The sequence below is a fragment of the Podarcis muralis genome, chromosome 13, assembly GCF_964188315.1.
Source record: "Podarcis muralis chromosome 13, rPodMur119.hap1.1, whole genome shotgun sequence".
NCBI classification, from domain to species: Eukaryota; Metazoa; Chordata; class Lepidosauria; order Squamata; family Lacertidae; genus Podarcis; species Podarcis muralis.
The window spans coordinates 5,504,883-5,518,445 of record NC_135667.1 but is presented as its reverse complement, the minus strand read 5'-3'; the positions used below and the strand labels follow the sequence as shown (position 1 = coordinate 5,518,445).

The 13,563-nt window shown below is 47.8% G+C and overlaps 1 protein-coding gene across 1 annotated transcript in view; it reads left to right on the top strand.

The window, feature by feature from the left end:
- Positions 1 to 3,859: 3,859 nt before the first annotated feature.
- Positions 3,860 to 13,563, top strand: part of LOC114581887 (polyunsaturated fatty acid lipoxygenase ALOX15B-like) — a 43,347-nt gene continuing 33,643 nt past the window's right edge. The window contains exon 1 of the mRNA XM_028702584.2: positions 3,860 to 4,309. Coding sequence (XP_028558417.2) covers positions 4,013 to 4,309 — 297 coding nt within the window. The 5' untranslated portion in view covers positions 3,860 to 4,012. The remainder of the gene's footprint in view (positions 4,310 to 13,563) is intronic.

Here is a 13,563-nt window from a genome sequence, read left to right as displayed (position 1 = left end):
CAGGAATGAGAGGCATTGGCTTAGGCATTGGCCCTAACGACTATCCGGCTCCAGCCCATTTGCTGGAGACACGGGGAAGGGTTAACACTATATTGGGGGAGTCTCCTGCCGAGGCACGTTGACTAGGAGCTCCCCCGGGTCACCGCTCAGGGGCGTGCCTTTGGCCCACACCTTCATAGGCTTCAGGCAGGGCCACGCCCCCCGGAGTCCTTTATCGGACCACCCTTCGTTCACTGGGGGGAGGTGATGGTATTCCTCCCCCACACACATCCTCTTAACCCCTTCTTACCAATGTGGCGACAGACCGAAGTCCATAGCAAAGTCAGAGACCTACCTAAAGGGAGGGAGGGTGGGAAAACGTGGGGGCTAGCCGGCGAAAAGAGGGCGAGCCCCCTCCGCGCCGGCCCTAAATAGGGCAGGCCACGCCCCCCAGCCAGCTGATTGGCTGGCTGGGGGGGGGGAGGACGCGGCCAGGATTCCCCTGCTCTCGCGGGGGCTGAAACCAGCCCCCGCTCACGTGGAGGGTGGGCGTGAAGCCCGCAACCCCACCTCCTGGGCAGGCTGGAAGTGGCTTTGTCCTCACAGCGGCAACCCAGATCAGGGACGGATTTTGGTAAATTTTTGGTGGTCTGGGGCACAGAATGAGGCCAATATCTGGTGCCCCCAAGTGGGTTTTCTCTCTCTCTCTTTTAATGCTATTTTATTAATTTTAACAAGAATAACAAAAAACATAAAAATAACCGTACCCTAATCCTTAGATCAGGGACACGGGTGGCGCTGTGGGTTAAACTGCAGAGCCTAGGACTTGCCGATCAAAAGGTCGGCGGTTCGAATCCCTGTGACGGGGTGAGCTCCCGTTGCTCGGTCCCTGATCCTGCCAACCTAGCAGTTTGAAAGCATGTCAAAGTGCAAGTAGATAAATAGGTATTACGCCGGTGGGAAGGTAAACGGAGTTTCCGTGCGCTGCTCTGGTTCGCCAGAAGTGGCTTAGTCATGCTGGCCACATGACCCGGAAGCTGTACGCCAGCTCCCTCTGCCAGTAAAGCGAGATGAGCGCTGCAACCCCAGAGTCGGCCACGACTGGACCTAATGGTCAGGGGTCCCTTTACCTTTAATCCTTAGATTAACTATGTATACAATCCATAACAATTCCCAAACATGGGATTTCTAGAATCCTTTGACTCCCCTCCACTCCCCTTCTTGGTTCTTTTGTTTTACATCTAATCATGCACATCCATGATACCTTCAATTCTCAATACTTTCCAATTTTATACATTCTTCATCGTATTACAAGTGTTTTTCAAAGTCCTGCTAATGTATAATATCGTACATCATGCTTTGAAAGTCTGCAAGAACAAATTTCCATTTTCCAAATTATTGTCTGCTTATTTTCTTGGGTTTCTAATTAATTGATTATTCCTGCACGGCCATTAATTAATCTCCTTTATCTTCTTTGGCAGAGATGTCTTTCAATCCTGTAGAACCCAATGTCAAGTCTTCCTTTTTTTAACAAAGGTTCTTTTAAGCATTTTCTTCAAATCATTATATATCATTATCCAAGCTTTTTTTTTTAATAACCTGACATTGTCACCACGTATAGCAGCCTCTCAAATGGGTCCCAAATGGGTCTTCTCAAAATTATGGGTCTTCTCAATTTTGTGGCCCCCTCGACTCAGCAGGGGAACCACTCACACCCCGTGAAAGAATATGATCAAATTCAAGTATATAAATTGAATTGATCATCATTGTCCTCTCTGGGTGGGACGATGAATTTGAAAGATTGTGCCTGCCATGAATTCGCATCCATTCATTTATTATTACATTGGCAGCTCACCTTTCATATCAGGGGTGAGGAGACTTTGGGGCTCCATGGGTCAAGGTGTTTATGAGGACTCAGCCTTGTGGGCCAATTTTGACCCCTGGGCAGGGCTGCTCGCCTGTCAATCACCTGACGTCTGGTGATTGGGGGCTTGGAAGTGTGTTTACTAAAAATATAGTAGGTTCTAAATAATCATATATGCAGTGCCGTTTTTCTGGAGGGACGCAGGGGGACGCATACCCCTAAACATTTTGTGAATCTAACGGGAGAGGAAACTTTTGTCCATTTACTGTATTTATTTTTCCCAGTTTGAACTATAAAATGGTGATTTTCTTGAGTCAAAATGAGAGTACCCCTAAACATTTTTTAAGAAAAAAAAGCACTGCATATATGTATTTGGATAATAATAACATTTATATATTGATGTACTGTGGTACCTCGGTTTAAAACAGCCCTGTTTATGAACTATTCAGTATAAGAACTCTGCAAAACCAGAAGCAGTGTTTCGCTTAGTGAACTTTACCTCGGTCTACGAACGGAATCTGAACAGTGGAAGGGCACTGGCGGCGGGAGGCCTCATTAGGGAAAGCACACCTCAGTTTAAGAATGGTTTCAGTTTAAGAACGAACTTCCGGAACGGATTAAGTTCGTAAAGCGAGGTACCACTGTGCTAGACAAACGTGTGGAATTGTAGTTGTTTGCATAAAAGGTAAAGGTATGCCTGCCCGTACGGGCTAGTCTTGACAGACTCTAGGGTTGTGCGCCCATCTCACTTAAGAGGCCGGGGGCCAGCGCTGTCCGGAGACACTTCCGGGTCACGTGGCCAGCGTGACATCACTGCTCTGGCGAGCCAGCGCAGCACACGGAATGCCGTTTACCTTCCCGCTGGTAAGCGGTCCCTATTTATCTACTTGCACTTTGATGTGCTTTCGAACTGCTAGGTTGGCAGGCGCTGGGACCGAGCAGCAGGAGCGCACCCCGCCGCGGGGATTCGAACCACCAACCTTTTGATCGGCAAGCCCTAGGCGCTGAGGCTTTTACCCACAGCGCCACCCGCGTCCCTGATGTACTGTGGTACCTCGGTTTAAAACAGCCCTGTTTACGAACTATTCAGTATAAGAACTCTGCAAAACCAGAAGTAGTGTTTTGGTTAGTGAACTTTACCTCGGTCTACGAACGGAATCTGAACGGTGGAAGGGCACTGGCGGCGGGAGGCCTCATTAGGGAAAGCACACCTCAGTTTAAGAACGGTTTCGGTTTAAGAACGAACTTCCGGAACGGATTAAGTTCGTAAAGTGAGGTACCACTGTGCTAGACAACCGTGTGGAATTGTAGTTGTTTGCATACATAGTGATATATGCACTTTTTATTCCATTATTAATTTATATGTTTTATTCCCTTTTTATTTCTGTTTTACAGTACTTTGTTCAATTGAAATATTCTGTAACAACAACAACAACAACAACTAATATACCAAGAAGGGGGTGGGAATGGGAAGTCAAGGACTCACCCCATTAACCTCCATCTCTGGGGGCCTGCCCCTGTGGCACTGCCAGTAGGGCTGCCCCTAGATTTGGGGCCTGGGATGCACCCTGACCTGGCAATGCTAGCAACAAGGTAAACAGAGAGGGGCACTGAATCCCCCAAACTCCTGCCCCCTCCAAATGCCCTGGAAGGAGTTTATGGAGCTGGGCTTCAGCTTGGGGACAGAACGCCTCCTTTGCCTGCAAAAGGTCGCAGGTTCGATCCCCGGGGTCTCCTGATAGGGCTGGAAAAAGGCTCTGGACATAGTCCTGAACCCCTGTCTAATTTCCATCAGTGAAACCCCCCCTTTCTCTCTGCCTATCTTCCCATCTGCTTCGCTCCATCCCCCTGCCTTCCAGTCCTGCCATCGGCTTCATCCCTCCCTGCCGAGATGCACCTGCCACGATGGGAGGTCGCCACCCACGATGGAGAGATGGGTGGTCCATTTCCAGGTGCAGCTTGGCTTTCACCTTCGTACGCGGGGAGGATGGAGGAGAAGGCCTGCGTGTGGACGTACATATATATATAAGTGATAGCCTGTGCTGCAGGAGGTTACCTGTGTGAGTCGAGGCAGCGAGAGTGGGTGGGAGGACTTGGACTGAGCCCTGTCGCTTGAAGGCACCTGGGCGTAGCTCAGCCAAAAGGGAGACGAGCCGGTTCCTGGAGCAGATGTTTGCCTCGCCTGCGCACCACACTTATAAGCCAGGCTCCCGGCTTCTTCCCGAAGCTTTTTCCGGCTTCTCTTCGCCCCGATCTCCCGAGGGTCCAAACGCGGGCAGGATGGAACAAGTGGGGATCTTCTCTTCCAAGCCGGCCGAACCAGTTATCTACAAAGTCAAAGTGACGACCGGGCAAGGTCTCCTAACTGGGACCTTTGACTCCATTTCCATCACCTTGGTGGGGACCAACGGAGAGAGCGCCAAGCAACTTCTGAACCGGGTCGGAACCAGTTGTGCCAAGGGATCGGTAAGCTCTGGGGTTTGGCGGTTCGGGCAGAGGGTGGTCCCCCATCTTCCCAGAACAAATAGCATCTCCTTTTGCAAACGTGTTGCGGATGACCTTAAGGGAGCTTTCATCGCTGAGCAGCTATGATTAAACAAACGACAATAAAACAAATTGCTTCTAAGTTTTTAATTCACGCGCGATTGACGATAAGCCGCAAATGACAGCTCCGGGACCCAAACGAATTTGCAGGAGAGCTCAAATTAATACCCGGGTATCCTTTAGAGTACGACATTTCGCAACGTTTAGCTTTCGAATCCTGATCGGAAAACTCAACCAAAGAACTCTCTCGTTTTACTATACACGTAGCAGCCGGAAAGGTTTGTGCTGAAAGTCAGGTTTTTGGGGTGAAAAACAGGGGGACGATCTCTGTGTGGCTACTTAATTTTGCGTTTCAGATGCAAGGAGTCTGCCCAAAAATGCTGAAGGCCTTTAAATCTAAATTGATCCGGCCTTGCTTGTGGTTACTGAGACTCGGAGCGGTGGCCTTCAGATATGGGGACCTAGGAGGCTGAATTATACTGAGCCAGACCCGTGGTCCATTTAGGTCAATATTGTTTACACTGGATGGCCGCAGCTCTCTAAGATTTCAGATGGGACCTCTCCCAGCCTTACCTGGAGAGGCTGAGGATTAAATCAGGGACTTTCTGCAAGCCTTCTCCTCCTCGGATATTTTCACACAAATCAGTAGGAACCTTTTGCACCCTCTTCCACCAGTGTGAATGTTGTTAAGCAGAAGAGAAAGAGAGAGATATTTGTAAATGGATGTATATTCTCTCCAATAAGGGACGTGGGTGGCGCTGTGGGTTAAACCACAGAGCCTAGGACTTGCCGATCAGAAGGTCGGCAGTTTGAATCCCCGCGACGGGGTGAGCTCCCGTTGGTTGGTCTCTGCTCCTGCAGTTCGAAAGCACGTCAAAGTGCAAGTAGATAAATAGGTACCGCTCCGGCGGGAAGGTAAACGGCGTTTCCGTGCGCTGCTCTGGTTCGCCAGAAGCGGCTTAGTCATGCTGGCCACATGACCCGGAAGCTGTACGCCTGCTCCCTCGGCCAATAAAGCCAGATGAGCGCCACAACCCCAGAGTCTGCCGCGACTGGACCTAATGGTCAGGGGTCCCTTTACCTTTACCTATTCTCTCCAATATAGATAAATAAAACCTATCAAAGTCAATGGGCCTAAGTTAGCCGCGATGACCATGAATTCCAGTGGGGTCTACCCTGCGTGGAACTGCCATTGGATATGGTCCAGGAACTGCATAACTTGCCATACCACAAATAACTTATTTATATTATTGGTTGCATTTAAAATTGTAGAGTTGGAATGGACCGTGAGGGTCATCTAGTCCAATGCAGGAATCTTTTGCCCCAAGTGGGACTTGAACCCACAACCCTGAGCTTATGAACCTCATGCTCTGCTGACTGAGCTATCTGGTGGGCTATATCACACCTTTATCTCTGAGGAGCTCAGTTGTGGCCTCAGTTGTGAAATGCAACTAACCATGGGCGATATCATCTGCTCAACTGGATTGTATGCGCAGACAGGGCACAGGACAAGGGTCTGCTAAGAGGGCGTGAGAGCAAGATTGGGCTGCATTGACAAAGGGTAAGTCTAACTCTGCCGCCCGAGGCAGCTTGCCTCTGAATATCCCTCGCTGGGAATCGCAAGCCAGAAGAGCACACTGCTCTAGAACCTCAGGTCCTGCCTGGGGGCTTCGCAGAAGAGGCACCATCTGGTTCGCCACTGTGAGAACAGGATGTGGGACCTGAATGTAAGGAGCTGGCCCAAAGTTGCAGAAATGAACTCAGTAACTCACTGAAGTCTAGAAACTTGGTTAGTCTGCATATTGGCAGGTGCGTCACTCGATTACTTCTCGCTCCCTGGCGATTTGATGACTGTAAGAAGTGACTCAAAGGCACATGGCAAGTTGCCTTAGATCACGCCAAGCTACTGACTCCTCAGACTGGTGGCGGCTGTCCGGATCATGGCCCGAGAGAGAGACCTTCCCCAGGACCTGTTGCTTGATGCTAGCGGTGGTGGCGGTGGGCAGGGGGCCTTCCAGATGCAAATCACACGCTCTGAGCGTTGTGTCCTACCCTTCCATAGCTCAGTCGGTAGAGGAAGCCTTGATTAACTGTTGTTGTTGTTTAGTCATTTAGTCATGTCCGCCTCTTTGTGACTCCATGGACCAGAGCACGCCAGGCACTCCTGTCTTCCACTGCCTCCCGCAGTTTGGTCAAACTCATGCTGGTAGCTTCGAGAACACTGTCCCACCATCTCGTCCTCCGTCGTCCCCTTCTCCTTGTGCCCTCCATCTTTCCCAACAACAGGGTCTTTTCCAGGGAGTCTTCTCTTCTCATGAGGTGGCCAAAGTCTTGGAGCCTCGGCTTCAGGATCTGTCCTTCCAGTGAGCACTCAGGGCTGATTTCCTTCAGAATGGAGAGGTTTGATCTTCTTGCAGTCCATGGGACTCTCAAGAGTCTCCTCCAGCACCAGAATTCAAAAGCATCCATTCATCGGCGATCAGCCTTCTTTATGGTCCAGCTCTCCCTTCCATACATCACTACGGGGAAAACCATAGCTTTTACTATACGGACCTTTGTTGGCATAGTTTTCCCAGTAGTGATGTATGGAAGGGAGAGCTGGACCATAAACTACAGGGCCCAGAATCCTTTGAGAGAAAGAATGGGCTTCGAATGGGCTTTAAAGGCATAGGACGCATGCAACCCAACACTCCCGTGTTTATTGACTTCCGATTTTAAGCTGTTCCACAGGCATTTGGCTATGTCTAGTTTAAAATTATATTATTAAAAATCACCTCTTCACTCCTGGCAATGGGTAGGTAACATAAGAAACTGGGATTATTGTTTTGTTCTGTTTCAGCTGTTTATTTTGTGCTTTTTGTCTTCTGAACTCCCCTGAGATCTTTGAATGAAGAGCAGTATATAAATTTTAACAACAACAACAACAGAGTCCATCTGGATCAGGCCCATCTAGTCTGGCATCCTGGCAGACATCGATTACTGTCTCTTCCATGGGTTTGTCTAATCCTCATATAACCCTTCCATAATGATGGCCATCAGAAATAATTGTAGGGTAATAATAGCTTCTATCAAATGTTAGTCCTACCGAGAGTATGAGATGGAAATCAATGGACATGACTAACCGGGGCCACTTAATTTCATCGGATCTACTCCGAGTAGGAGGGACGTGGGTGGTGCTGTGGGTTAAACCACAGAGCCTAGGACTTGCCAATCAGGAGGTCGGCAGTTCGAATCCCTGCGACGGAGTGAGCTCCCGTTGCTCGGTCCCTGGTCCTGCCAACCTAGCAGTTCGAAAGCACGTCAAAGTGCAAGTAGATAAATAGGTACCGCTCCGGTGGGAAGGTAAATGGCGTTTCCGTGTGCTGCTCTGGTTCGCCAGAAGCGGCTTAGTCATGCTGGCCACATGACCCGGAAGCTGTACACCGGCTCCCTCGGCCAGGAAAGCGAGATGAGCGCCGCAACTCCAGAGTCGGCCACGACTGGACCTAATGGTCAGGGGTCCCTTTACCTTTACTTTTACTCCGAGTAGGACTTAGTTGGATACAGCCCAATCTCAGAGTATTTACTGATGATGGCTCTTCAGAAATCCTTCTGGTAGTTGGATATGTTTTTTGGAAGTCTAACCTGATTGGCCTTTGTTTCCAATGGGATGGGTGAAGGAAAAAGGAGAGGTGTTGGAGATCTCTGGAAACAGAAATGAAGTTCACATTTGAAACTCACAGAATCATTTTATATATATAATAATTTTTATTAATTTTAACATATAAATTATAATACATACCACAAAACCTCACCACTTATACAATCTTTTTTGGACTTCCATCAGCACCTCTGATGATCCACCGTTTTAACCACTTCTTATGCATTTCTTAAATTCATTTTGCCTTTGATTATCTTAACTAACAATCCTCCCCTTTATCCATTTTTTGCAATAGTTCCAATAATTCACCTCACAAAACTTCTTGCAAACCTACAAACATAGTCTGATCATCACAATTACTTTTCAAATAGTCTGTAAATTCACACCAGTCTTCTGTGAATTTCTGGTCCCACAGATTTTGAATCCTTCCTGTTAGTTTATCTAGTTCTGCATAGTTCATTAATTTCACCCTCCATTCTTCTATCGTCGGTAATTCTTCTTGCTTCCATTTTTGTGCCAATAATATTCTTGCTGCCGTCGTTGCATATAAAAACAGCTTACATTCTTTTCTATTTATATCACTTCCTGCAATGCCCAGTAAAAATGCTTCTGGTTTCTTTATAAATGTATATTTCAACATTTTTTTCATCTCATTATATATCATTTCCCAGCAGCTTTTCACTTTTTTACATTCCCACCACATGTGATAAAATGTTCCTTCTTTTTCTTTGCATTTCCAACGTTTATTACTAACTTTATACATGTTAGCTAATTTAACGGGTATAATATACCATCTATACATCATTTTCATCACATTTTCTTTTAAGGCAGAAACTCACAGAACCTTAGCATTGTAGTGTTGGACAACTGCAATGCGGGAATTGCAGCTACGGAATCGCCGCGATTCTCATGTTTTGCAATCTGGACAACTCAAAACCGAAATGCTTTTGAAGGGGGATCCTGTCAACTGCCTTTGTACATTCCTGTCCATTTCCTTCACGAAAAGAGAAGGGGAAATGGCTGCATTCTTCCAGGGCATGCTAAAGGCATTGCAAGGGTTTCCTGTCTGTCTCAATGCAGGCGCTAATTGACTCAGCATCGCTGGTTGTGTTACCCGCCAATTACTGTTTTTGGGAAACGCTGAGTTTAATTTGGCACGCATTCTAAGCCCTTAATTGAATTGTCACAGCCGGTCTTTGACACACGCTTCCATTCTCCTTTTTTCCCTTCCTTACGCCCACGTGGACGAAGATTCACATATCTGATTACTCTCATCTTTCAGCTGACGCAACAAGGCACTTTTTGTAGCTGCTGCTGCAAAGTTCAGCCACGGAAATCTGAAAGAGGCTCCCAGGAAATACACAAATCACACCGCTTGTTTTAAACTGTCTATGGATGTGTGCGTGATGGGGAAGAGAGATGCAAATAATTAGAAGTTTTTTAATTGTGCTTGTCATGGAGCAAGCAGAGAGAGAGAGAAAATAGTTTTTCTGCCTTTCTCGTAACATCAACAAAGCTGAATGTTAGGAGATTCAGGTCTGATAAAGAGAAACGCTTCTTTCGGCGCATGTTTTAACTATGGAATTTGGACTGCTTGAAAAGAGAGTTAGATAAATCCACAAAGGGCAAGTCCAGTGCTGGATTTAGGTATAAGCTAAACAAGCTATAGCTTAGGGCCCCACTCTCTTAGGCCCCCAAAAATAATTTAAAGGGAAAAAGATAACTAGATGCACATTTCCAAAATATAAGATACAAAGCAAATAAAATAAATCCTGCATACAGCAACAGTGTTTGGTGTTGTGTAGGCTCCTATGATGTAAGTCATGGGCCCCGCCTGCTAGCCTGCTCCCTAAATATCGCTGGTTTGCTCATTTCTGTATATAGGGTGCCTACATTCTGCATGTGCAAATGGCTTTAGATACCTATGAGGTCCATAAATGACCATACAGGTAATGGTAAAGAGACCCCTGACCATTAGGTCCAGTCATGACCGACTCTGGGGTTGCATTGCTTATCTCGCTTTACTGGCTGAGGGAGCCGGCGTACAGCTTCCGGGTCATGTGGCCAGGAGGACTAAGCCGCTTCTAGCGAACCAGAGCAGCACACAGAAACGCCGTTTAACTCCCCGCCGGAGCAGTACCTATTTATCTACTTGTACTTTGAGGTGCTTCCGAACTGCTAGGTTGGCAGGAGCAGGGACGGAGCACTGGGAGATCAACCCATCGCGGGGATTCGAACCGCGGACCTTCTGATTGGAAAGTCCTAGTCTCTGTGGTTTAACCCACAGCACCACCCGCGTCCCAAATGACCATATAGCATATATTCAACACAAAAAACAGGGGAAATTTGTTGTTGACAAAGGACAGCTGGACACATAAAGGGCCCCATTACCTTCAGTAGCTGAGGGCCTCATCAAACCTAAATCCGGCCCTGGGTAAGTCTATGGATGGCTCTTAGCCACGATGGCTGGTCTTGCGTTCGAATCCTGCCTACTGGTTTCCCATAACGGGCATCTGGTTAGCCACTGGGAGAACAAGACTAGGTGGGTGCCATTGCCCTGATCCAGCAGCAGGCTCATCTTATAGAATCGCAGGCCTGTAGAGTTGGAGGGGTCCCCATGTGTCATCTAGTCTGACCCCACCCACAAGGCAGAAATCGCAACAACAACAAAAATCTGATTTTTTTGCTTTGTCTTGCTGCAGCGTTACAGATCTGGAGATAGGTCCTCCAGTGTCAACAACAACACAAGAGAGTCTGGTTTGCTACACACATTTATGGGCACATGGTCTTTTTTATTTGAAAGCTATAGAGAGGTGGAAATAGCATTCCTTTCCTTACGCTTCTGCTATGGCGGAAATCACGAGGTTTCTGGTATAGACCGGAGCTAATTTGGCAGCCCTTGGACTGGTGATTTGAGGCCACCAATTTTCTCTGCTTTGCTAGTGAGTCAGTGTTGCTTCCATGCCTGTCTCATTGATGGAAACTGGCTTGGCCAGGGTGCAATCAGGGCACACATCTTAATGCGTTACGGACTAAATCACATGAATACTTGGAGATCTTTGATCTCTTCCCCTGCCATGCAAGGAGCCTGATGTACACGAGATAGCCAAGGCGTGTTGAGCTAACCCAGGTCTCGTGGCCCAGCAGTAAATCTGTGTGTGTGTGTGTGTGTGTGTGGCCGCTGGGGGCGGAATGAATGAACTTCGGTGGTACCACGGAATGCTCACCAACATTCCAGCTGCCATCGCAGAATGTTAATGGAGCACGATTGCCACGAAGGAAGTGGATATAATTTCGAGAAGTATGTCACAGAAGCGTGGGTAGGGCTGTGTGCTGTAAACAGGTCAGGGAAGTTTGGGTGTTGAGGGACTAAGAACCAGGAAGATATTTCAGCAGGATTCTGTAGTGGAATATTCATTCCACATCTACATTTGCTTGCATGTCTCTTCGGCAGGGGTAGGCAAACTAAGGCCCAGGGGCCGGATGCGGCCCAATTGCCTTCTAAATCCGGCCCGCGGATGGTCTGGAAATCAGCATGTTTTTGCATGAGTAGAATGTGTCCTTTTTATTTAAAATGCATCTCTGGGTTATTTGTGGGGCATAGAAATGCGTTCATTTCCCCCCCAAAAATATAGTCCAGCCCCCCACAATGTCTGAGAGACAGTGGACCCTGCTGAAAAAGTTTGCTGACCCCTCCTCTTGGGTATTTCCGAATTTTATTGGGCAAAATATTCCTGCATTGCAGAGGGTTGGACTAGATGACCCTTGGGGTCCCTTCCAACTCTAGGATTCTGTGATCTCCTCGCAAGGCTGGGAGAGCTTCCTGTTTGAGGTCTTGGAAAGCTGCTGCCAGTCCGTGTAGACAGTACTGAGTTAAATGGAATTCTACGGAGTTTTTTTATATTGAGCTTCAGCCACGGAGGCTCCAGGCCGTATGTGTGGATTTCCTCCCCTCCATTTTGCCACCACAACAACCCTGCGAGGTAGGTAGCTCTGCCTGGAATAAATTTAAGGCTCGAGACCACACACACAAAATTTCGCAGCATGAAAGTGGGTGGAAGATGGATCTTTCCAGTCTACAGGTTGGTGGCCCAAGATACTTTGCTGCCTGAGGCGCACCAGGAAACGGGGACTTGCGCTACCAAAATCTCCACCCCTGCGGCACACACAAACACACCAAGCCAAGCTACATTAGAGGCTATCCCAGGCCATAGCTGTCAACTGTCCCTTATTTGGCGGGAAAGTCCCTTATCCCAGCGCCGTGTCCCGCTGCCGTCCCTTATTGATGATGTCCCTTAAATTTCCCGGGTTTCAAAGGAAGCAGCTCCTCTCCCTCCTTCCCTCCCTGCTGGCCAGGGAGGAGGGAGGCTCCAACTGTGTTGCTTGGCTGCGTTGCTCACCCAATAAGGAGTCTAAGAACGACTGGGGGGTGGAGCTTGCATGCCTTGTGCCAATCAAATTGGCCGTGTTGCTTGGGGACTCGCCTTTGCTCAGCGCTTCCCAGCAGAGAGGTGACGGTGGTTTTCCTTGCTGCATCCCCTTTGCCGGGTTGCTGCGCTGTGGGAACCACCGCTTGAGGCTTTGTTTGGCTGCTGGCTGGGCTTTCTGCCTTTGGCTTGGAGGGGCTCAGAAGTTGAACATACCTGTGTCCAGAAAATCCCTTATTTTGGCTGCTGATCCCTTATTTTCAAGGCTGCTGGTCCCTTATTTTCAAATCTGTAAGTTGACAGCTATGTCCCAGGTCAACCAACTTATAATGACAACTGAGGCCAAAAAGCACCTCTCCAGCTACAAAACTACAACAACACAACTTGAATATCTAAAGAATTTGATGTCCACTATTGCCTGCCTGATTCAGCTGCCTCAATCAGCTGTCCCCAGTCTTAATTCGGTAATCTACCAGCTACTCTTAACTGGTTCACAATAATTGCTTTAAGGCGGGTGCGGAGAACTGAGGTGAACTTGGATTAGGCCGTGTAACCGTTTGTTCACTGGTTGGCAACCGTCTGCCCCGGGAGACAATGGAAGATTTTTTATATATATATATATATATATATATATATATATATATAATTATTTGGTTTTATAGATATCAAATGAAAACAATAGTATACTCAAATTTTTGAGATTCCCCTGAGTCTCCCGGCTTTTCTCCATCCCCTCCATGGACCCTACTGTCATTGTTTTCAACGGCGTATTATTTCATCCTCTATATTTTAAATCTGTCTGTATTGTCCAAAGTTTTTGTTACATTATAAAAGTTAAAGGTAAAGGACCCCTGGACGGTTAAGTCCAGTCAACGGCGACTATGGGGTTGCGGCGTTCATCTCGCTTTCAGGCCGAGGGAGCCGGTGTTTGTCCGCAGACAGCTTTTCGGGTCATGTGGCCAAACCGCCTCTGGCGCAATGGGACACTGTGATGGAAACCAGAGTGCACGGAAACGGCGTTTACCTTCCCGCCGCAGCAGTACCTATTTATCTACTTGCACTGGTGTGCTCTTGAACTCCTACGTTGGCAGGAGCTGGGACCGAGCAAC